The 26786-nt window shown below is 39.4% G+C and overlaps 1 protein-coding gene across 1 annotated transcript in view; it reads left to right on the top strand.

Annotated features, from left to right (window-relative positions):
* The window catches only part of LOC150083075 (alpha-N-acetylgalactosaminide alpha-2,6-sialyltransferase 3-like), a 37427-nt gene that overhangs the window by 4664 nt on the left and 5977 nt on the right, over positions 1-26786 (top strand). The window contains exons 2-4 of the mRNA XM_090377016.1: positions 15810-16090; positions 21516-21629; positions 26560-26695. Of these exons, the coding sequence (XP_090233142.1) occupies positions 15814-16090; positions 21516-21629; positions 26560-26695 (527 nt within the window). The 5' untranslated portion in view covers positions 15810-15813. The remainder of the gene's footprint in view (positions 1-15809; positions 16091-21515; positions 21630-26559; positions 26696-26786) is intronic.

Raw genomic sequence — 26786 nt, 5'->3', positions numbered from 1 at the left:
CCATCTGCAATCTTCTCTCCAGCACACCCGCGCCTTCAGAACACGAGTGAATACCAAGAAGCTCTTTATGAATGCCTCTCTTCAGACAATAAAATAAACCAGAACGAATCACCATTAGATCCGCCGGCATCTTACCTGCAATTACTTGCACGGCATCTGTCGAAACAGTGCGACACACTCGAGTTATCCCCAGAAGAGCAAACCTTTGAGCCATTAACAATTGCTTCTTCACTGCAGAGTTCACAGCTCGACCACACCAAGCTCCAGCAGCGTAAGTCAGTATAGGGACAAACACGCATTCATAGAGCATATTCAAAGCTCTTCCCTTTATACCCCATTTTACTCTCACAACACCCCGAAGCTTGGCGTAGAGGAGTTTGATCTTCTGCTTCAGATACTTGGCATGTTCTGTAAAGAACAGTCGCTCCTCCAGAAACAACCCAAGGTATCTAACACTCTTGACATATCTAAGAGAGACATCCCCACTTCTTACTAATGGAAGCCTACTCAAACTTAGCCTACCTTTCAATAGCATAGTAACTGTCTTAGTTGGTGAGATACTTAGTTTATGGAGACAACTCCACTCTAATAACTCACCAAGGACAATGCTAGACTTTTCTTCCAATTCCTTTCTGGAATTTCCTTGTACAACAAACACTAAATAATCGGCATACGCTATGGCATGGGTATCCCCCATGTTACGCTCTAAAAATTCATCAAGAACCATATTCCAGACGAAGGGCCCCAGAATAGAGCCCTGCGGACATCCACGCTCCACTGTATATTTTTGTTCTTCAAAGCTCGTTCTTACAATGATACAACGATCCGAGAAGTAACTCTGCATGGTCTTGTAGAGATTTCCGGGACAGAGTGCTATTCTAGCCCTGCGGAGGATACTACCCCACCACAAGGCATCGAATGCACCTCTAAAGTCCACGAACAAACCCAGAACATATCTAGCCTCTGCACATTCCACGATATTCATTACTGTTCGTATGGCATCCTCCGTAGAGGAGCCCTTCTTAAACCCAAATTGTTTCTTTGAGCTCAATCCCTGAGCCTCATACCTGGGTACTAATCTATAAGTCAATAAACGCTCATAGACTTTCCCCAGGATGGGTAGAAGTGCAATCGGCCGATACGAAGCAGGTTCATTCATGGGCTTCTCCGGACTCTTCAGAATCAGCCTCAGGACCGCTGTTCTCCAAGACTTAGGAAAAGTTCCTTCCATCAGACATGCATTATACATGTCCAATAGAATATCATGGTGCTTAGAGAAGAACTGCTTTATCGCATGGGTCTCTAGGAAATCTAAACCGGGAGCCCCACCATCCTTCATCTGGCTCACGGCCATTGCTAATTCATCATTAGTGAAAGGACTCTCGTTTGATGATTCATTTCTATATTGGTCATTTTCATTTAAAACTATATTATGGACATCTAAAATATCTCCCTCACTAGGAAAGAGAACTCTTAAAATCTGATTTAAAGTCTGACCCCAGGATATAGTCTCTTGCTGGTTTTCTCCCATCACACTATGGGTAATTTCAGCTACATAAACTTTGTCCGTTATTACCTTATACACAGGGTTCCAAGGATCTGCATTTCCAGCCGTGCTCACAAAATCTCGCCAAGCCAAGATTTTAAACTTGTTGATTTTATTTGAGTATTCTCTTCGTATTTGTAGATAATACTCCTTACTTTCTTGAGCGTTTCCATAATTTCTACGTACAAGCTGAAAACGTTTTCGTGCACAGCGTACACGTCTTCTTAGAACATTCAATTCCATGTTCCACCATGGGACCTTTCTTACACATTTCTTTTTCCTTCTCATGGCTTTCTCACATCCTTCTTGAATAATTTGTGTCACCGTATTTACCTTTTCTTCAGCACTCATTTCAAACCAGTTCACATTAGCATCTATTAATTGATCAATTACATTATGAAACTTGTCCCATTTGGCATTTTTGACAGAGTATCTACTGGTCTCCATCCACTCGCGACGAACACCGTTCACTGTGTACTCATATGATATCAATCTGTGATCACTTGTTGTAACTTCGGCGTGTACCTTCCAATTCCGCACTCTAGCTATTGAAGTACATGAGCAAATCGTGACGTCTATATAAGACTCTCCAGAAACTGAGGAAAATGTTGGCAGCTGCAACGGGTCATTAATTACATCCCAACCTTTAGAGGCCAGGAAGTCTTCCAGATCTGTGCCTCTATCATCAGACATTCCTGCACCCCACAAGGTGGAACCCGCATTTGTGTCTGCAGCTATGATTATGGGTTTAGTTCTTAGCCTACACTCAACCCTATCCAAATAACTTAGATAGGGTTCTAAATAGTCATTGTACTTACAGTAAAGAGATACCAAGTACAAGGCTCCAAAAGGGCCAACGATTTCACAACATATGCCAAACTCGTAGCATAGCGATGTAATCATTGTCACCCCCAAATTGGGGTTGACAACCACTATGGCTGCATATGGTTCGTCTCCACACTCCAGAACCCTGTACACATTCGAGTAACCCCTTACTTTTCCTAGGTACGAGTAAGGCTCTTGAACCAACACCACATCATAAGCCTTATCTTCCATCTCCCTCACCAACTGGGAAGCCACATCTTTTGATCTTTGCGCATTTATATGAGCTATTTTAAGCAAAGATAGACCTTCACGATTCATAATCTATTTTTCTTTTATTTTGCTCCATAGCTTTTTTGTACTCCGGACAAGACTTGTCAACAGCTGAGTGCTCATTGGAATTATGCTGTCTCCAGCAGTTAATACACCTTGCGGCCTCATTTACTGAGGGGCAATCCTTATAAGAATGCCCCTTTACAGAACAATGACCACAGAATACATGATTCTTGCAATATTTTGCTATATGCCCGAAGGCCATACATTTATAGCATTGTGTCACAGTAACTATGTCCCTCACTCGACATGAGGACCAGTTTACATATACTCTACCAAACGATAACAGTTTCTTGTGAATAACTGCAGGAACCTGCAGGATCCAATTAGACACATTCTTATTTTTGACTTTATTAATAGACACTATGTTCACATTTTCTTGAAATACTTTCTGATCAACTCCATGATCCTTTAAATTCTTTAACCACAGTTCTTCAAGCAGTAAAGTTTTATCTATATCTTGCTCAACATCGTAGATAAGTAACTTAGGATTTTGTCTTTGAAATTTATTTATTTTCATTCCTAGTTCTTGAAATTCAGGGCATTTTATAATAGAATCCATGTCTTTATCTGTGTCCGCTTCAATAATAACTCTGTTATCTTTAATTGCTTTAAGACTTTTAACTTTTACAGTACTTAGAACTGGCCTGACCTTCTTTAACAGATCTTCCTTCATTTGGTCACTTGATTTATATTTATCACTTTTAGTTGTGATAACTGCCACTCTTGGTTTTATGCTCACAGCAGGAATTGCCACGACTGCAGCGTATTGTGTCCTTTCAGACTTGGATTCCTTTTCTTTATCCAATAGCAACTGTTTTTCTGTCTGAAGCCGTAGATAGGCCTCCTCCAGTTCGTCCCATATGTCTAATATTTCAATACATATGCTACTTGGTATCTTTGCTTTATCACAATATAAAATCTTTCTGAGTCTTATCTTGGCTTTCTTTAAATCACTTAACTTTGAAAGGTCTATCTCTACTTCATCCTCAGAATCCATAGAGTCTTCAGTCATTAAGTCGTCAACCTTCCTCAGACTAGTCTGTGAGGAAGTCCCCTCACCTATACCCATCTGAGTAGATTTAGCCTCGCCCTTTTTTGATGACATCTTGGTTTTTACCTTCCTCTTTTTCTTGCCCGTACTATCCTTTTTATTACTTATCTTCCTTTTTTCCTTATTCTTCTTCATTGACTTTACATCATCTGACACATCCTTAGCAAGGGTCAACAAACCCTCCTGCATCTCTACCTTTTCTCCAGAAGAAAAGTCAGAACTCATGTTTAATAACGATTCTACACTACTCTCTTCTTCATCACTCACATCTTGAGAGAGAACCGCAAGAGACTTTTTCTGAGCACGCTTTGGCCCCATATTAAAATAAGTTTTATAACTTTAAACTTAAAAACTTTTAAATACTTCAAAATGTTTCAATAAAAGAAGTCAGACTTCAAACCAGCAACTTCAATAATAAGTCCAAAGGACCTAGTCACAACAATGTTAAATCACAAACAAAGTTAATGTAATACAATAACAGTTAATCCAAGTAATCTAACTCGAAAAAACTTAAAAAAGGTACCCCACTCAAGTTAAACGAGTGGAGTTCCCAGGAACTGGAATCACTTAAAAGGGCACAGAAATGCTCCCTTAAAAAAAACAAACAAACAAACTAAAACAGGAAAACACAAAAGCCCTCTGTACCGACTACCAAGTAAACCCGTTTAGCCAGCTGAGGGATTCACCCCCAGCTGCCCGCCCCAGACGTCGGGGACGTAGGGTAGCTAATTTAGGTTTACGAAGCCTATACAAATGCAAAAAGTTTTAAACACAAACTAAATCAACTAAAAAATTTAATCTTCAGTCAAAATTCAGTTGTATTACCAAAATTTTACACAAAGATTCCCCAGATTAGCCCCTGGGGCATGCAAAGATGGACAGGAGGTTTTCAACAATTACCAGGAAGTGCTACTCTCCAACAAGATCTGGATTTCCACTGTTGGGCTGTGAAGTGATAACTTCTCAGCCCAGCAGTGGCAGGTTTAACATCGATCCCAGCAGTAATCCCAGAATAACATGCTTTTGAGTATCACTAAATTCAAGATAGTTGATAAAGAAATAATTCTAGTGGTATTTATAGTATGATATGAAGTTCTCCAAGCAGTGAGGGGACTAGCTGCCGGGACAACTCATGGGGGGGGGGGTTGGTCAATGGATATACAGAAACCTTTTTCAACATGGATAAACCGTCTAATAGCGAGGCATAGGAAAATCGTGATTAATTACTAAATATTTGGTGAACTGATCTTAGTTAATTCTGACGGGGAGGGTGGGACACCGGACATACCATACAGCTATTCTTGAAGGAGAAAAAGAGTTTTTATGAGATGCTGCAGATCACAGGGTTCATGAAAAACAAGTTTCCACACATCGGCGATCAACATGGAATAACAGGAAAAGTACAAAACTACATATTTCTTATAAAATGACGATTGAGGTGGTCTCAAGATAAATGTGGCACAGCACGCGCTGCTGCTTTGTTTACTCGCAACTGGAAGAATGCCAAACAATCTCACAACAACAAGAAGTGTCCCGCACGAAAGCGAAATCCCTATGCGTGGATGTTGAAGGCCACGTCTATTTGTAGCCATGTGCTCCGAGGGAGTTTACCTGTTAAACGCGGTAACCCCCTCCCATATTAAGAACTCGTATAGCCACTCCATCAAATCTACATTTGACTTGGATTTCGTCACTCGCAATCAGAAATGAAACTACTTATTTATTTAATTAATATTCACTGTAAAAGAGCAGGTGTTGTTCTGATGTGGGGAAACGTGTTAACTTAAAGAAACCGAACTTAAAGGCATCCTTGCTAAAGATCTTCGAGACAGGAGTTATTGATTCTTGCATTTCGTGACAATGTTTCGTACGTTCTCTCAGGTTTCTTATCCCATAATGCAAAGCAGTCATTGACTCCAGTAGGTTAGTGTTACACGCGAAAAGTGTACTCAATGGGGCAGCCGTGTTGCATCATGCTGACAACGAACGCGGAAACACCTGTTCAGTCGCCAGTAGGCAACAGGAGTTGGTAGAATAATGTCGCATTCTTGAGGGAGATTTGTTCCTGCTGGAGGAATAATGGTACAGCTCTATTCGTGCGATATATGATCAAAAAACTTCGAGTTCCTCGAAAGACCGGCGGTTTAAAGGTTATAATTTGGTAATTCGATTATTTTATTTTGTTTATTTTTTTGTGTGTGTCAATGAGGGCTATTTTATCATCTCCTTTGAGATGATAAATTCATCTATTACATGTGTGAGAGGGGCAAATTAGCCTTAGTTGCTTTTGCGCTACTAACCTCAACAACATTGTCGTGTGTGCGTGAGGTATCAGCTTTTCAATTTTTGAAAGTTTTTATTTTAGATTTTTGTGACTATCTTGTTGCAGAATTCATCCCTGAGAGAAAGAGAATTTATAGAAACTTTTATAGTATAAAAACAATAATCACTATTAATAATTCATGACTTTGAGGCTTTCATCCTGTTACGGAAGCTGCAAACAGGAAGCCATCTTGGTGATGAGCCTTCGTGGTAGCATCGTTGGTATAACCATTGTTCTCTCCACACCAGGTGGAAAAGACCATAGTTCGAATCCGTCGATGACACAAAAATGAAAAAAATTGAAGAAAAGTGAAAAAGGCCCATGAAAATTTCTTTTTAATGGGCCTTTATCACAACTTAGATAAGTTATTCAGGCGAGGGAAGCATGGTTTTTCTCACGGCAACTCGGGTTTTTCGTCCAACAAACAAGGAAATTGACCGCAAAGCACACGCAGTATGGTCTAAGTTGCTGATGCGCCTAAATCACTAAAACAACTAACCATTTGAGATGCTTTTTGTGTGTTTATTTGGCTGTTCAGGAAATTCAGTTTCAGAAACATCGCAGGACTTAATTTAGAATCTTTAAAATCAAGAAACGTTGAAATAACTCTGGTGGAACTCATTAAATACCAAGAATTAAACTAATGGCAACTACAATGCAGTCTTCTCCTTGTTGTGAATGAATCTCCCATTTAAAAATCGAAAGGAATTCATAAAAGCTCGAAAACGTTATTTTTCATTAATGTTATGCTGCCGTTCTATAAATAAATGTGCAAAGAGAATTTGGTTTGCTTTTTATGGGGCATGGGCGACTAAGACGCGTCAAGTCCAAAGAGAGGGATATGTGAAGCCAAACAATTATCTCATTCCGAAGACAACCAAAGTTGCAACATAGTGATCGTCACCATATTGCTACCAATGTCACCCTATTATTATGTTATGGCAAATTTCAGAATCCTGAGCTTCCCTCATTGGTGAAAATTTGCAACGGATCTTTATTTCTATCCTTAATCTACCACTTTGGTTGGCACGCTAATTAAACTTAGAATGGACCCAAAGATTCAATAAAATTTTTAAAATATTAAGACTGGAAAAGGAGTGTCTTTCTCGACATCGGCTGAAATTATTTGTAAGCTAATAAGACTGAAAGAATTTAATTATTCGCATTATCTGAAAACTAATTATTCGTGAAATAATGCAAAGTTCAGGTTTACGAAGGTGAACAGATGCATCGTAGCCCAAGAGCTGGATGGGATGAAAAGCCACAATGGTTCTCTGTTTTAGTTTAAACCAGATGTCTGAAATCTTCAACGATATTTCGAAGTAGTAAAAAATCCAAAAGTAGGATTAAATCGATGCTTATGTTACCACCTGAGTTCCTTAACAAACTTCATTCACTGGTGACACGAACCCGCTCCCTGCGCACACATTTCACGAGCCATTAGCAATCCAACAGGTGTTTTGATTTCACAGCTCTATGACGCAATACTTCTGCAGAGTGAACTCACTTGGAACTGCACGCAATTCCACACTCCCGCTTTCAATGCTGTACTCACACTCAGTTCACGACCACCCACTCTTGAAAAGAAACGCACACACCGATATCACTATTTAACGCTGTTCGTAATTGATTTTTTCGGAATGCCTGAATACCTGACCGGCTCCAGACAGGTGGGAGAAGTACATCTCATGAGGCCCCGTGCTCTTAATGAAAACAAACGGTCTAAGTTCAAGTATTTAGGTTTGGAACAAGAAGAGAGAGCATCATATATTCGCTAAGCAGTTTTGCGTTGTTTATAACTGAACTCAAGCTTGGTTCTAAGATGAAAACACGTTCCTATATATCAAAAGAACCACCATATTTTTTGCTTTTAATATTTTACGTTTAAATTTATAATTGAATCAAATGTTATTATTATTAAATCCGTTTATTAAAGTAGCAAGTGTTTGCTTTCACCCCTTATACACAACCGACCGGCTTGAAGGGTGTACAAAAATGCACGATTATAATTATTTACAATATTGACACAAGTGCGTATATTTATGATATTGTTTACAGAATTAAATTATTGACAAGATTACAGTTGAAGTAAGCTGTGTGCTTCAGAGAGGGAGGCTCTTCACACTCTGCTGCTTGCTTTTGGAGTATTTCAGAGGGTCTGTTGCCAATGAATTGAAAAGGTTGACTGAGTTGTTTGGGAAGAAATTCTTCAGACAGCACAGGTTGGACAGTATAGAATGCAACGGTAGGTAGGGGTTGTCATTACTGCGTCCAGCACGTGGAATAGAGATAAGTCCTCGATGACTGGGGGGCGTCAGTCACACTGGTAAGCATCTGGGAAAGAAGAAGAATATTCCTGGATGCGATGCGAACTCTCCAGGGAGTGATATTTAAGTTGTATATAAAATAGCCCTGGAGATGGTGAATGCGTTGCTTGTGACACTGTTCATCCATCGCATTACCCAGTACTCGACTGCCAGGAATCTGTTTATGTACGACGTCGGGGCAGAACACCAGATTGGTGATGCATATATAGCGATTGGTTGTAAGCACCGCTGGACGTATCCTCCGACTACATCGACGTTCAGTAACCCCGTCAGCTCTTGTCGAATTGCCCACATCGCCGAGAAAGTCTTCAAATTCATTGTCGAAAAATGGGTCTGAAAAGTGAGGCCCTCGTCCCAAGTCATGCCGAGGTCGGTGTGAGACTTCACTTTAATTATCTGTAACTCGTAGTGATAGGCTGCGAGGTCATTTTTGATTCTCTTTTTCGTAAATGTGATTTGGTCTGATTTAGATATGTTTAGCTGTAGACCTATCTGCAGTAGATAGGCTACAAGGCTGTCGATCAGGACGGAGACTCATTGATTTGTCAGGTGAGTTTGTTCAGCGTCTTTAGATGTTATGTATAATTTGAGGTCGTCTGCATATAATGAGAAATCAGTGTACCTTGCGGGGAAAAGTTCAAGGACAGCAGACAACAGTAGACCGGACAGGACACCACCCTGCTGTGCTCCTCTCGTTATAATGCACTCCTGTTGGTTGGAAGGATTTATAGCTGGTGATGAGTTGTCTTGGTGTAATGCTCAAGTACTTTTCTAGAATGTAGATGAGAGCGGGAATTGAGCTTATCATAAGCAGATGAAATATCAAGGAAGATGACGTCCAACTTAGATTTACTGTTGAGAGCAGTTTGAATTTTAAATAGGGTGTCCAGTAGGTTAGTATATGTTGAGCTTTTGGGGATCACAGTATGCAGATGTTTGGGTCTGTGAGAGAAGCATTGCTCGATCAGTGCTGATAAGATAGTTTTCTCAAACACTTTTAATAGAAAGCAGCCCACTGAGATCGGTCTGAAGTCCTTAGGGTTTCTTCTTTTGGATATGGGTTGTACCCTGTAGCGATTCCACATTGTCGGGATTGATCCGGAATTCAATATGCGATTAAACATTACAAGGAGGGGGCTCCACAATGAATGCACTACACATTTTAACCATGAATAGAGGGAAGCCGTCAGGACCAACTGTAGATTTACTGGGAAGTCTATTGATGGTATTTATAAAGCGCTGTTTTTTTAGAGTTATAGTTGAAAGGGGCTGCTGTCTGGAGTGCATGATTTCGTCATGCACTCCAGACAATCATGCAATCGTGCACAACGAGGTGCCATCAGACCCAAACCAAAACTTAGGTTTCGGTCTGATGGCACCTCGTTGAAAGTCAAAGATACCCATTCCTGAAATACCTTCTCATTGATACGGAAATCTTTGTTGCATTTGGATGTAATACGTTTGGAGTGGTTTATTCTGTTGAGTACCAGCTGCCGGATTGTTTTTCATTTACTTTTAAGGAAGGTTGCCCGGTCTTTCTTGTGCATTTGATAGTCAGCTGAGTTATGGTACTTTTTCCATATTCTGAAAGTTTTTTTGTTTCCTCTTGAATGCTTCTGGGACTTCAGCATTGAACCATGTATCGGATCTATCAGATAATTTTAATTGCTTGGAAGCTCCTTGGGGAGGCAATTTTAAGTAGCTGGTTAGCCAGTCTAGATATAGCAATGTCCATTGATTCTTACTGTAGATCCTTCCAGTTTATTTCTGTGAGACGCGCAAGGATGATCTCTTGGTTTAAGTATTTGATGGAGAATGTTTTAGTCATCCCCTCATTCCCGAAAGCTTCACTAGCGTTTCAGTTTTTAGTAACGGTGAACTCAAACGTGATGGGAGAGTGATCAGAAGGAAAGCTGTGGTGTTCTGTGGTCAGACCAAGGTGTGGGATATTGTGGAATAATAGATCCAGCATCTGATTTCCCCTGGTAGGTGTAGTTTGGCGAGTCAAGCCAAATATGCCAATGACTGATATGAGATCTTCAGTGGCCTCAATGTCTAGGCGTAGGCATGTTGAAATCGCCTATAATGAAGATGGGGATATTGGGGGCTAGGTTGTCTGCTATCCATGCTATCAGTTCACTTCGTGAATCTTCTGTGTGGTGGGGAGTAGATATACAAGACAAATTTGGAGTTGTATGGCATTCTTTCTTAATGTGGCACATAGGGCTTCGAAGTTATCTGATTTGGTCACCTGAAATCTGGACTGCTTGAAACTGGATGAGTACAGTAACGTAACACCGCCATCACTGGAATTATGGAGGCCGAGGTAATCGAAAGGCTGACCTATGACATCCAGTTGCCTTCCGTGAGATAACCAGGTTTCGGTCAAGCAGATGAACTGATATTCAGCTAGTAACATGATGGTTTGTAGAGGGTGTAGTTTATTGCTGATACTGCGTGCATTTTGATAGAAGCTTTTTGTTTGTTTGTTTGTTTGTTTTAGGGCGCATTTTGATAGAAGCATTTAAGAGGAGATATATATTGAGACAGATTGGCATGCGGCAACTTGGTTGCTATCCCTGTGTTATTGTCGATCTCTTGCGGTAGGATGTGGAAGAGGTCCGTTCTTTATGTTCTTGTTTGTGATACCAAACAGTAATCTATATCACACTGCTCGAAGGCAAACTTCATTTACTTCCTAGAATTTGTCTCTCGCTGGTTCTTGTCTCTAGCATGAGTGAAAATATACTTCCTTTGTTCAGAACCTTATATATATATATATATATATATATATCAATTAGCACCCCCCCTCCAAAGTATCTTGTTGCGTACCTGCAGGAAACAAAGAATGGAATAAAGCTGCATACTAAATGCAGGTCACACTGTCTCTCCAGACGCCTACTAGATACTAATAGAGGCCTGATGTTCCATCAGGTCCTAGAGGATGCCATTTCAATCTCGGTAGAAAAATCCCTTTGTTTTGTCTACAAAGAGTAAATGAGTGTACAATTACAAACTGTAAAAAGTACAGTAAACTGTAAATCAATACAACCGAAAAGTCTACATTAAATTAAGTACCGTACCCTTAAGTCATTATTAATCAAGTACTAACACCCTATTCAAGCTGTTGTGTTCAGTGCACTGAGTTCATACAGACAGCGCTGCATAAAGACCACAACTCGTATGTCATTTGCGCTGATTTGCTTCTTTCTTTGTCTGATGTGATTAACCACCCCTTTCCCCTCATCATTAAAATTCCTTAACTTCACTAAATCTCTGAAACAACTCTAATGATTCCCCCTCTGTGAGCAGGAAGTTCCGGGCAACTGAAACAAAAAATGGCAACACCAAATCCTATTCTTTGACTTTCTCCCATCTTTCACATTATATAACCAACTAACTGTAAAGATGACCTCAAAATATGGGCAGTCGTTGGCTCACGACAAGTGATATTAGCGTAGTCTATAGTTGGTAAGGTTCTGTGGGTGTTCTTTCCATCTTGAGCCGTCCTGGAGTATATATATAAAATTTATTTTTGATTCCTTGATCGTGAATCAAGGATTATAAGGACTGCCATTCCTATAGTTTCGGAAATAAAGAACGCAGAACTTCGAAATAAATTCTCTTGCGCACAAAAACTGTTCCTTTTCCGTTTTAAGGAATACAACAGAATATGAAATTGTCTCGAGATCTCACAAAAAAAGGACGCAGAACTTCTACAGAGTGCTAAGGGAAATCTGTGAGAAACCCCATTAGAACGTGTTAGGCATGAACTGCAGAGCCTGGAGACAAGGGACCTTAGGGGTGATTTGGTAGAGGCATTTATGATCCTTAAAGGATCAAGTAGAATGAATGAGAAAGGAAGGTAGAACAAGAAGACACAAATATTAAATTTTGGGAATGAAAAGAAGCTTAGACCTCCTGAAATTCAGCAGCGTTTTGTTGATCACTGGAATGTATTTGCGCTTAAGGCAGTTGAGGTAGATTTTTTTTACAAAGTTCAAGGCAGAATTGAATTATTTTTTTAGAAATGAGAAAATTGCGAGTAACCTTGGGAATTTTCTTTTTATTTAGGGGAGGTGATGCAAAATAAGCACGCCTCTTTGCATTATTTGGTTTGATTAATGCTAATATCGACCTTCATATCCAAAATCAAAATAAAATACTTCTGAATTGAATAGTATTTATTGACATGTTTTCTGTGATGGTGTAACAGTTATATCCAGTTTGGAAACCTTAAAATCCCATTGGTAGCTGAAGGAATTTCTTCAAGGCCCTTTCTCCGAGCTATAGTCAGCTGATCAAGTGGAGCTGTAGGGTCCGCCACCCTTGAACACAGACATAGTTACCACTACATTGAAGTGGTAAATATAGGTCTGAATAAAACTGAATGGTCTCCTAACTGAAAATTTTTCCATTTTTCGGTATTTTAAATATGCTCTGTTTCACTGTATGATAAATGACGCCATCCAGCCCTACTTTAACAGAAAATTTTCTACGGGGTAAACCACATGGAGTAGCTAATTAAACCGAATTCTAAACTAAGGAAATCGAACTAGTTTTGGTTCTATAAATAAAACTGTCAACAGTGCTTCCTAATGAATCATATGCAACCAATAAATCATTTCAAAACCGAATACTCTACCTGAATGAAATAAAATTCATTCGTGTCAAAACTGAGTGACTATCGCAGGGGCTCACTTTTCGCAAAGGACAAGGAAAGGTTAAATTTCGGCAGTCAGACAAAAAGCGCATTTTTCACAAACAGTTCCATGAAATGCATTTGTTGAACAACATTCAAGCAAAAAACGCAGCAGCCCAAAGTTCTTCACGAAGCTTATTTCAATACTCACTCAAATAGTGCATTCAAGGATGCATTCTACCTCATCGAATTTAAATTAAAACTGAGGTAAATTAATATCTTAACACACTGCGCTTTATAAGACACTGCCATCACCTGTAGAAATAATTCAGAAGAATCAGTTTCCCAATACTGACGTCTGATTGCCACTGCAACCCAAGAAGTCAATATTAGGGAACTGACCAAGAGACCAGGAAATACTCCAGTAACTAAAAGTGAAGCTTTAATTATATGTACAAAAATGGACGTGGTAGGTGAAAAGGAGTCCTTTAATTTACTCAACTGTGTGGAATTTCAAAAGGTTTTCATTGCATTTCATCAATTGTTAAAAACATCTTTAATTGGCTTTGAGAAATTGCGTCCTTCTAGTTTTAGGTTTCTAATTATTGGTTTATTTATCGAGAAGAAATCTGACAACTTGTACAAACATTCAGTTTCTCTTCAGTTTAATAACATTGCGTTTAACTTTAATATTAACGGTATTAAATACGGTTCTTAATTTGCATTTCAAATTAGTTTCCTTTTTGTTTTGTTTTACGTATGGAATTTCAACTAAGTGCTGGAATACGAGATTACAGATGCACCAACATTCCTTAACACTGGGCGTGTACAATATATATACTCACATAAGATCTATCTGTTCCTTTCTAAAAATTCAACGGTACGAATGACACTCGCTAAAAAGACTCAAACTCTGAAATTCAGGCGCTCATTGCTGAATAGTAGTTATGATATAAATCTCGAATTCTGCAAAGTCAGCAAATTATATCCTCTGTGATAAGGAAAATATAAGTGATTGCTGTTAAGATTCTCTCTCTCTCTCTCTCTCTCTCTCTCTCTCTCTCTCTGCCATTAAAAGACTTTATTCATATTCTTCTGGTACGAGGCAACATTCCCTAATCTTTGCACTAAGAATAGGGTGTTCTAACTTGGCAACATCAGTGATTCAGACCAATACATTTGTAATGGCGTCCGATCAGTATCTGCAGCCAATTCCTTTTGAAGAATTATTAGAAGTGGTACAATAACCATCTAGACAAAGAGACCGCCATCTTCGCCCTGTTTTACCATTCTATTCTTTGTGTAGAGTGCATAAACATCCTACTTTTACTATCTTTTTTCTAATTCACTTGCCTCACATAAGTTTAGACACAATGTTCTGCATTACTGATGTTAATTCCATAGCGTGAATGTAATTTTAAACGAACTAGTGTCGTTTCACTTTAATTAAAGAATTAAAACCGCGTGGCCCTTTCAGCGAAATCAAAGCGCATATTTCTCTTTCGATTACAGAATCTCAGTTTATCCACAACAAAAAAGCCAATAATATTCAGTGTCTTTTTGTTTTTAGCTGCATAATTTAAAGTGAATAATAAAACGCATACTACAGGCGATTCTTTGATTTAATTCCTTCATGTATCTGCATGATAATAACAGAAGATAAAGATGGATGTCAAAGAGGACCCGAAGTAAATTTAAAAATGAAACGCAGAGGATGATTATAATCAATTATCACGACAACTATTTTATGTCCCATATCGAGTTAATAATTCAACATTTAACCTACCAACATTTAAATAGAGAACCGGTGGAACACTGTTTTCCATTGCGTTCCCATTGTGACCATATACGAACATCATACTCCAATTCAAATCGGACAATTCACCTAATTTATCACCCAACTTTGTTACGTAAAAAGCACTGAGATCATTTCTCAGTGAGCAAGGAAGATGAAGCAGGAAAACTCGCGAGTTAATAATAATTGCCTCGCAATACACAACCACCAGAGTATACAGAAAAGAAATGGCTGAAAAATATCAAAATTAACAGTCAAAATGTACAGAAATAAGTAAGTTTTGGACCGTTCTGTTATCTGCATAATCTTAATGGTCTCATAATTGCATCAAATGGTTTTAAAACCTCCTCTTATAGTTCTAATGGAGTTGAGACAAGTGAATCTCCATTTTGTACCAAATAACGAATCATGAACCCAGCTTACGTTTCGAATGTACCCGATAGATATTTAAATTATTAAAGCTCGCTTTCTATATAAAAAACAGGGGGTGTTTTTCACTTTTACTGCGGATTGTGACATCATAATAAAACGATTTGAGTTATTGAAGCAACAGAAGATAGTTTATCAAGAAATGAAATCGTTTTGTTTATTCTCCATCGCTTGCAAATTCGAATTCTCTTGTAGCATATCACCTAAATCTCTCCCTATTTCTCAATTGCCAAGAAACATTTAATACGGGAAGGTCCGTACGCAGCTGTCCTTGTTCCACTTAATTCCGATTACTTCTGTTTATATCCTGATCATTTGGTTCGGTTATGACAATATATTCCATAATACCGAATGCGATTGGCTGCGCTCGAGGGGAGGGGGAGTCACAGAACAACCTTTTAGCACTAGAACCGATTGTAGGTCAATAACTGTTTAACCATAAACAACATCTGCAAGGTTTAGTTTTGTTATGGTTGCTCGTTTATGTTGAAATCCAACGAGTGTCATGAACGAAGGTTTTTGCGATGTTTTTTTTCAGGGCCATGCCTACCAAATCGTTGCTGTCATTAAGGGGTTTTCTCGCCCTTATCGTAGCCGGCTGCATCATTCATGTCATCATAGGGCTGTGTGCCATACTAAGAAGCGAACACCGTCTTCATCTTAAGCCGCGTCATCTGGCGGAAGTGGAAGTCCGAGGGAGAACGTATCACACGCACAAGAACTTCCCCATTGACTTGAAGATGCGAGAGGCTTATGAGAAGAGACGTCAGATGGTCGAAGCTTTTCGCCCACATCTGATTGCTAGACGGGGAATTCTGGGTAAGTGGAAATGACGTAAAAGTCTATTCAAGTTATTAAAATGTGTGTTTCTAAAATATTGACTGATCGAAGAACAGTCTTAGTCACTATGAATCATAAATTAAGTTTGCATCGATATATACTTAAAAATGCACAAATCAGAAAAGATGCCAATCATTCTACACTGCTCGACAAAATTAATAGAACCCGTAGAAAACGTGATGGAACTCGTGCAACTTGCGAAAAAGCGGAGACAGCACCAGGAGACATTCTTATCCATCCCCTATAGAAGTCCCTGATACCTGTTGGTATCAGGGACTTCTATAGGGGATGGATAAGAATTACCAAAAATGTCACATTACAAAAGTCGATGTAAGATGCTCGAAAATATAGCCACATGACATCAGTATGGCGTATGATTCTGTGGCAACAAATCCCATTCTTCCATCAGCGGAGACTTTAGCTCACCAAGCGACCGAGGAGTTGGCTATTGGGATGCAATGCGATGCCCAATGAAGTCCCACACATGTCCGATCGAATTTAAGTTGGTGATCGTGCTGGCCACAGCAGTCATTAGATATCTTCAATTTCAAGATAACCTTCACCACTTGAGTTCTGTGTGCAGTGGCGTTTTCGTGCATGAAAAGAAAATTTGGGCCAACCGCACCCCTATAAAGTAGCACATAGGATTCGAGGATCTGTTCTCTGTACATTTCAGGTACCCCTGTCAAAAACATGGAGGGGTGTCCCCACAGTAAGTGTTCCTTTCTCTTATGTTGGAGGTATACTATCGCATTCCTCGTTGTCCTCTCCGGATGAAATAACGTTCTAGAACCTGTTTGTAGGCTAAAACGGGACTCATCAGAGAACAGAACTGTACCTCATTTGTTAGGGTTCCAACTCACATGTTCATGGCACCAGTTTCTAGTATCGGTGGTTTTGGGTGAATGGGATACAAATCACTGGCTTCCTTGCGTGGGTCCACTTGAATTGAACCTTCTTAACACAGTCCGATTGGAAATATTTTTACCTGTGGCTGCAGCAACCTCAAAAGACAGATGATGAGAGAACACCGTAGGGTTCCCAGTGCGTAGCACACGCTTCTTGATTAGACCGGGGTTCGAGCCCGTCACCACCAAATACGGAGCATGCGGAAAGGTCAGGGAATGACCACCGCACCGGAGCAATATGGCCTTAGTTGCTAATGCTCCTAAAAACCAAATAACAACAACAAATATGCAATTCCCCTATTCCCATCGTCAAGAAACATACTGATTTGGGGGTTGTTTTTGATCCTAAGCTCTGCTTTGGTAACCACATGGAAAAGCTGCTCACCCAGGCAGCTCGACTCCGATGGATGGCCAAACAGCATTTGCATTACATTAATGAAGTAACGATCACCAGAAGATATATAAAAAGCACGGTATACTCTCCGCTTCTATATGCTGCAGAAGTATGGGCATCTGCCGCCCCTAGCACAATTCGACCACTCTTTTCTACTGAGTTTTGGCTCTTAAAATGGGTCATAAACAAACATAAACTTCCTCCACAGTTAAGGACAACTGAAATGGCCAGTTTGATAAAAATTCACAGGCTTCCCACGCTGATTAAGGTGAAATGCCTTACCACAACTGTAAAAATGATTACTGGAAAGATCTCGGCACCATCATTCTGGGACCTGTGCTCTTGGAGAGTCCCTCAGCCTTCCCTCAGAGCGACTCCAGCTCTATGCCCACATCTCAGCCGTCTCCACCTATCCGATAGGTTTCTGCCATATCAGCTACTTCCATGTGCCCAGTCTTTGGATGCTGACCTTAATAAGTTTTCTAGTGATAAGGAGTATAGACGCCGCATCCTTAAATTGTACTTCCCCGTCCCTGATTCTGCTCCTTGAAGCTCGCCTTAACGCCGCAATCCAGAAATGCGACATGAAGATGGCTTACCAACGAGCCTTGTAATTTTCCACCTGTATATTATTTGTTCATTGTGATGTTTATAATTGTGTTATACTTTGAGTGTTGAGCTCCACTTACTTTTGATTCGTTCATATATGTATTTTATATTTAATTTATTAATTTCCTTTCTTACATATTGTAATATCACTGTTAACCCCTGGCCTTGTGGCCGTGAAGGGCTTATTGCAATGTATCCATTGTATTACCATTATTATTATTATTGCAATAAAGATTTCTAAACAACAACAACAACCGTAGGGTTCCATCTTACTATTAGAGCCAGATACGGTCTGTTCTGGTTAACGTAGCCCTCGGGCAACCTTAGCCAGTTCCTCTTGTAGCGGTTCCTCCTGAAACTGCTTCCATAGTAATGAGACAACACTGTGTTTCACTCCACCTTCTCGGCTTTAAGTCGTCCAACGGTCCACCATCTCAAAAAAAAATTATCTAATCGACAATGACTTGACATTCCGAGTACTGGAGATGTGTCTGTCCCACTGAGCAAGCCGTAAAAAAGGAATGAAGTGATTTGGTCGCAACCTGTGTTTTTATTGGTATGAATGATATAATTTGCATAATGCGCTGTTCTATAAGGTGATGGATCGATTGCTATTGGATACTCGGAATTTGCCAGGATGCCTATTATTTCTCCTATTTACCTTTAGCAACACTGTTCACAATACAACATTCATGAAAAACAATTTGTTCTGTTGATTTTGTCGAGCAGTTTAATTATAAATACGATTTTTACACAGATGAGAAACCAGTAAAATAAGCTCTTTAAAATTATTACTTAATTGACTCGTTCGTATGCAAAAAATTCTTATTTTAAAGAGTATTTATACGGTATATTTAAACGACAACAAAGAAAAAATTACAGCAATTTCTATTCTATTTTTATTAAAAACCGCGGCAGTTGTAATCCACTTTAATGATGGGAACATCCTTGGATTTGATAATTTTACGGTGGAGCTGGGATGCAGTCCCTTGCCCCAAAATTCCCTTATATGCCAAAACCTATACTCTCTCTCTCTCTCTCTCTCTCTCTTTTACAATTTATTATTCCATTGTTTATTTCCTTCTGCTTTAAAAAGGAGACAAATTCCTCGCTTACAATTATTGTCCCACTCCACTTACTTCCATTCTTTTCAAAATAACAGAGAAATCCAATTTCTGCGAAACTTTCCATGTGATCAATGATCTTTTACATGGATTCCGTCAGCATCAATCCACAGATGGATATATATTAACTTATATTACTCGCCTATCAACAAATTCGAAGGAAAAGATCTGCAAAACTCAAAGAATTGCCCTCAATATTATAATGCCATATCTGATTTTTTTTAGCACAAAAGTCTCCTAAACATGATTCCATCTTACAGTTTTCCTTTGGCCTTTAGCAGTTGGGTGGCTAATTTTCTCTCTAACCACCCAACTGCGGTGATGGTATGTGGCTTTTTATTGTATAATTTCAATTAATGCTGGTATACGTCAAGGTTCAGTTCTTTCTCCCACGCTTTATTTCTTTTATATATCTTCCTTCTTTGATTAGAAATGCAATCTTTAGTTTTGCTGAAGATGGTATACTTAGTTCCATCTGGCAGTTTGGGAAACTTTTTGAACTTCTCGCATATCCATCAATTCCTTAAATGCCGATCTCCAGATAATTCTCCATTGGAGCACAGAAAACTTAATTGTAGTCTTCTGAAACTCCGTTCTGTCAGAAATATCTCAGAATCTAAAAAACTATTTTCGTTTCCCTTCTCAAATCCGTTCTACCATGGAATATTGTTCCCGCATCTTTGGTGGTGCCCCAAAACCTTTGACTTCATTTAAAAGAGGGCGGAGGGGGGGCAATTTGGCTAACTAATCACCCATCCCTTGTAAAGTCACTCCATTCTATCTCATAGATTTGTTTCTGCCGCATGTCTTTTCTACAGATACTACCACGGACAATGTTCTTCCGAATTGGCATGTATAATTCCTCCTTTCTCTCTTCTAAACCATTCAGCATTATCTATTCACTATAAAACCACAGAGTAGAGTTTTTCTCTTACTCATTTATCATCTCTTATCAAGTATCTTATATCCTCTCAATGTCCAATCCATCCATCCAAGGATACTCAGTACTATAGATTATCACACCTTTTGTGTTTAAGGGTTTCGTAAAAGAAAAACAAAAATAAATAGAAATTAAAAAATATTTAAATAAAAATCCATACAGTGAAATTTAGAAGAAATTATTAATGTCATGCATAATACATTAGCCTGTGGGTCACACGTTTCTCAAAGCAGGCAGACTTCAAAAATAGCTAGTTAAGATTGGCTCATTTGTCAGATACAGGTGCTGAACCATTTTATTCAAAACCTTGATCGGGCTGGCTGAATCACGAAGTAGGACGCAGCGACTACGCCACTTGTTCTCCTGCATAATAAATATCAGAATTAAATAATCCTAAATTGTGCCACGCTGTAATTTGAGGGTGCTTAAATGAGCTGTGGTATCTCAGCGTGGCCTACTTAAAAGAGAAATCGTGTCTAATCAACGTGATAAGCTACTATAAAGCTGTCACAAAAGCAATATACGTAACTGATTAGTTATGGAATTATCAGACCATTGCATTCGGGCTGTATTGTAGTCCATGGAATTTAATAATGACAGAGTGCTCTTTATGCCAGTAGAAGGGATCAGTCTTTAAATCGCACTTATCACTCATTTGGAAAGATGTGGGTTCGTTTATTGTCTGATTGTAAGAATTTTTGAGATCCTCTTCAGTCCAGGCGATATTAGATGGAGGGGACAGAGTTTACCTCGTAAAATATATGACAATGGCGCAATACGGTCGAAGTCCTGATGCGTACAAAACCCTAGAACAACAAGAAGAAAAGTTGTGAACTCGTTAGAAATGGTAGAAGAGCAGCTTGAGGACATGTTATTCCCAAAGAGAACCACCCCCTCTGGAGATTGCAGCGTTTGATGCATCTTACAGAATGGCCTCTCTCTCTCTCTCTCTCGGAAAATTCATTATCTCCAAGACTCGGCACACATGCATGGAATGGAAATCAGGCATTTGAGTGTCGTGCAGTGAGTTAATTCAATGAACTGAAGGGCTATCTTTTTCTCTTTCTCGAATGGTACAAAAAATGAGATATTTATTAGATTAAGACTACTTAGAACAAGTCCTGTCTAATCTTCAGAAAATGGAAAGCTCATGTAACCATAAAGAGGACTCGTGAATATTCAGGTGAAGTACAGTATATAAAAGGAATGACATTAAGGGTGCTGCTCCTTAGGCTTTAGTTTATTGAATTCACTGTCTAATTGTTCGTAACTTATCTCAAAATGTTCAGCAGAAAACGTTTTGAATTTAAATGATTTTGTAAGCTTACTGATAAAATAACCATTCACATTAACAGATTAGAAGACGAAGCTGCTTATTAATCAAATGTGATGTCGGACCTCATTAATACTTATTATTTTACACTGGTAGAGAGAAGCACTGAGACGGTTGTCCCACCGATACGTTCTGATTATTTAGAGATAGGAGGAGAAGACACAGAACTGCGACTCGCCTGCAACAGCTGCTCACTGGTAGGCAATTTGGGTACGTATCCTTCTCCAGCTTTTGTTGGCCTTTTTGTTTGTTCATTAAATTTTGGTGAAGGTTATTTTTCTTGTTACATTTTTCAGGGAAGATATCTGAAGATAACACCACTCTGAATGCTTTTCGACGTTTGTAAACTAATAGCTATTTTTAACTCAGTTTTTTACGTAGATCATTTAAGTTGATGTCATGACTTGTACTATTGAATGTAGTAAGTTAGGAGTAAATTCTGGCAATTTGTAAACTAAATCTTCACATGTTGGCAACACTGTCTTTAGTGGTTTGTTTCTTGACCCTGAGAGCTCAGTGCAGCATTAGCATTAGTAGAGGCATTTGATGCAAGAAAGCAAGCTTATACAGCATCAGCCAAAAAAAAAAAAAAAAAAACCCACTTCACCCCTCTGTTCGTTCAAAATACCTGTCCAGCTGAGCCTTAAACTTATTTAGGCTATCAACCCCCACTACAAGGGATGGAAGTCTGTTCCACCAACCAACCACCCGCTGGCTAAAGGCAAATTTCCTCACGTCTATCCTACATCTGTCTTTACTCAATTTGAATTTATGCCCTCTCAGGTGATTATTCTGAGCGAGAAGAAGAATCCCATCAGCATTGAGCATGCTCAAACCATTCAATGCTTTATACACTTCTATCAGATCACCTCGCTGGTGCATAGTCTCCAGACACTGTAATTTGCAAACGTTAAGCCTTTCTTCGTAAGAGCACCCCTTTTTTCCATTCACTAATCTTGTTGCCCTTCTCTGTACTCGTTCCAGCAGCTCTACATCCTTCTTGAAATGAGGCCTCCAGACTTGTATACAATACTCTAGGTGTGGTCTGACCATTGCCTTATACAATGGAATAATCACCTCCTTATCCCTGCTAGAAAAATTCCTATATATCATTGAAAATACACCATGAGCTACTCTTGCAGCCCGTCTGCACTGCTCAGAGAACTTCATATCTGCCTGCACAACCACCCCCAGGTCCCTTTCATTCTCTACCACTGTCAGTGTAGTACCACAGAGTTGATACGTTGCTCTGGGGTTGCTGTTTCCCATGTGTAGTACTTTACATTTGTCAATGTTAAACTTCATTTGCCACCTCTCAGCCAATCTGCTCAACCTTTCCAGATCCTGCTGCAGCAGGATAGCGTCAGTAGTGTCCTTGACACCCTGTCTACCTTTGTATCGTCTGCAAACTTCGACATTAAGCTTGATATACCATCATCAATATCATTTATGAATACAGAAAACAATAATAGACCCAACACTGAGCCCTGAGGGACTCCACTAATAACATTAGTCCACGATGAGCAGTGTCCATTGATTACCACTCTGTCTTCTCCCCCTCAACCACCCCTTTATCCATAGCAGCAATTTGCCTCCAATGTCACACTGCTCCAATTTGTGCAGCAGTCTTCCATGTGCAACAGTATCAAAAGACTTTCTAAGACCCAAGTATATAATATCAAAGTTATTCCCTGCATCCAGTTCCTTTGTGACTGCATCATAGTATTCAATCAAATTGGCCAGGCAAGACTTCCCCTTAACAAAACCATGCTGTGTCCGAGCTATAACTGAAGTCTTGTCTAAATGATCCTGCAGTGCTTCTTTAACCAGTGCCTCCATTAATTTTCCTGGAACAGAAGTTAAACTCACAGGTCTATAATAGCTTGTGTCAGCCTTTGATCCTCCTTTGTGAATTGGGGTCACATTTGCACATCTCCAGTCTGCGGGTACCTCCCCTGAGTCCAAGGAAGCTCTCATAATTATGGCTAAGGGTTTGCTTAATTCTTCTGCTGCCTCCTTTAATATAACTGGATAGATCCCATCCACCCCGGGTGCCTTTCTTGTGTTTATCTTCAACAGTTTCTCCTCCACTTTACTCTTAGTTATTACAAGATTCTCTAGCTTACTGCTAGAGTTGAATACACCTCTGGCTTTCCCCTCACTAAATAACTCCTCATGTGTGAATGTCGATGCAAAATATTCATTTAGTTTGTTAGCTACCTGAGCAGGATCATCAACAGTTGACCCATCGATATCAAGTGGACCAATCTGATTCATCCCCTTCCTTCTAGAGTTTACATAAGAACTCTTTGCTGTTTTTCTTTGCATCCCTTGCCAAAGATTTCTCGTACTCTGCCTTCGCCTGCCTAACCTCCTTTGTAACTTGGTTACAGATCAACTTGTATCTATCATAGGCTTCTGTCATGTGTTAATTTGTATGTATCCCATGCATGTTTCTTCTCTGCCATATGCCTCATCAGTTCATCTGACATCCATCCAGCAGTGTTTATCAGTGTAAGCTCAGTTTATTTTTCAGGTTATCGTGTCAGACCTGTGCTGAAAAGTGATTAAAATGTCTTCACGCGAGTTTTTAAACAATCCGGACTTATTTTATATATTTGTGTAGTCCTCAAGCAAAGACAAGGTACTACAGGATTTGTAAAATGTGTATTGTGCTTATTTTGGAGCGAAACTCGGAGAATGACAAAGGAAAACAATGGGCTGCACATAAAGTTGGAGGGGACTTTATGTAGAAACATTGAGATTATGGAAAAATGATAAAAAGAAGGCTATGCCATTTTGCAATTCCCATGATTTGTCCGGGGCCTACAAACCACTGTGATGACTGTTACTTTTGCACAGTTAATACAGAGGGATACAACGCAAAGAGTAAGAAGGGCATTGGGTATCCTAATATTCCATCTGCCATTAGACCATTCCCATATGGAGATAACCTGCCCATTCCGTACCCTTCACTTATATTGGACAATGTAGCAGCAGAGAAGTCTATACTCCTTGAGATTGAGTCCACCCCTTAACTGTTTTCAGAGCTTGAACTCACTAATCAGGTAAGAGATTTAAATTTACCAAAGGAATCTGCAGGACCCCTTGCTTTTAACACTTAAGGCAAATAGTCGTCTAGAACGTGATCGTTTTTTACATGGTGCAGACACAAAGAATTAGTCCCCTACTCTTCTGAGAACCATTCTATGTTTTTCATATATATGAATTAATGAAATATTTAGGATTATTTGCAATATTACACAGTGGAGACTTTATCCACTCATTAAAGAAAAGTCTTGAAGGTGTATTGTTCCACGATAGAAATAAATATGGATCACTTCCAGTAGCTCACTCTCTGCGTTTGAATGAAACATGAGGACTTGAAGAAACTGTTGACAAACGTATGAAGAACATGGTTACTTGGCCTCTGCTGACTTTAAAGTGATAGGCATGCTACTTGAACAGCAATCTGACTACACAAAAAATATCTTGTTTTTTTGTGTGAGTGCAACAGTCAAACAAGGGGTAAGCACTGGGATGTCAAGGTCGCCCAAAGGTGTGCAGTTTGTAACTGGATCAAATAACAGTTAATAAAACACTGGTAGACCCTAAACTGTCCTGTTCCCACCCTTCCACCTCCTGAGGTAGGCCCACCGAAGCAGGAAACTACCTCAGGAAGGTCCCTGCTTCAACTACCTTTGTACTAAATTCCCATCGATTACTAAGAGAAGTTAAAACAAAATATTTTTGTTGGACTTCAAATTCAGAAACTGATGAGAGACCGCGATTTTGAGGGAACTATGAATAATAAAACAGGTATTAGTTAGCTTCAGGTCTGTTGTTGAGAACTTCTTAAGGATAACAGGGATCCAGGCCACAAGAATATAGTTGAAAATATCTTAGAACTTCAAGAAGCTGGATTGCAACATGATGGTCAAGTACCTTGACCATTCCAACATTGCAGCATTCCAACTTCGACTACTTCGCAGAAAATCTGGGAAGTGTTAGTGAAGAACAGGATGAGAGGTTTCACCAGGACATTAAAGACATGGAGATGTGCTACCAGGGAAGGTAGAATTTCAACGTGATGCCTGACTATTGCTAGATGCTGAAGAGGGATTGTAAAAGGATCCTTGTAGAAGGATCTGCAAGGAAATCAAAGAAACGAAATTTTGATCCAGTGTAGATCAGTTTTTCAGGGATGAAAACCCATTTTTGGAGTTAAAATCCATGAAATTCTCGCTTGAGCAGGCTACCTCTGCCACAGAGGGCGTGGAAAAAGCTCAAACGGGAATCGAAAGAAAGTCTTTTCCTTCAATATCGTGTGTGTTCGAGTATCGTAAACCATCCAGATATCTGCAAAGAAAGGCAGTTGCTTGCCAGGTAAAAAAAAAAAAAAAAATCTATAAACATATTGCAGTTCATCAGTAAGGTCCATTTGAGATTCTGTTGGAAGCTTAAGTTGGCGACTCTAACTTATTCCACAATGTCCATTGTGAAAATTAGACATAGCCGAAAACAGTACACCACATTCTTCTAATATACAAAATTCAGATTATTTTTCAAATCAATTTTCATTCCTTCAAATGCCATTGTCTATCGTCTTGCAGCGATTCCTCAAAAGCACGATTTATCAGTTTTATTTTTCGGAGAGTCGAACTTAAAAATTAAATAGTGACTTAAACCACGCTTCTTAACTTCTCTATAGTTTTATTCTAACCTACTTTACGTTTCCAGAGTTATTACATTTTCTAAAGTTTAAGCAAGCGGTACTCACAAGCAGAAAGAAAAGGCTGCAAGCACTTCTGAATCTTGAGATTCAGAAGTGCTTCACTAAGTTGGTTTGTAAATCGCTAAACGAGCTTCTTGATTCTCCTGAGATAATAAAATCTCAGGAGAATCAAGATAATCGTTCACATTAAGATATGTTTTATAATCCCATGAAAGAAATGCGCTGCTCTCAGTAGGTTGCAGCAAGAGAACGTGCTTTACAGTGTGAGGGTGTTTCATATCCATTCTACTCGCTTGGTCTGACTCGTGTTAGCACATTTGGAATATTGCCTCTTATAAATAACGTATCATTGAGTCCAGAAGCGTTTTCTTAATTACAATATTCTTCACCTTTTCTTTGAAACAGGAACACTGTTAGGAAGAAAACTTGGAAGCCAAATCGACTCAGCATCCTGCGTCTTCAGGTTGGGATTTTCTCCTTCGCGTGGATACGAGACCGACGTAGGAAAGAAAACCACAGCACGCACTGGTGACGTTGCCAGGTAATGAAGGAACTTACCCTGGTACTTAAATGTTATAAGGTTAAATGGTGAGTGGGGACAACCCTTAAATAAAATCTGATTTAAGCACCAC

This window comes from Mastigoproctus giganteus, chromosome 7, assembly GCF_048544385.1.
Source record: "Mastigoproctus giganteus isolate SK-2022 chromosome 7, ASM4854438v1, whole genome shotgun sequence".
NCBI lineage: Eukaryota > Metazoa > Arthropoda > Arachnida > Uropygi > Thelyphonidae > Mastigoproctus > Mastigoproctus giganteus.
Note: the sequence above shows the minus strand (reverse complement) of the source record. Positions and strands in the feature narration are given on the sequence as shown.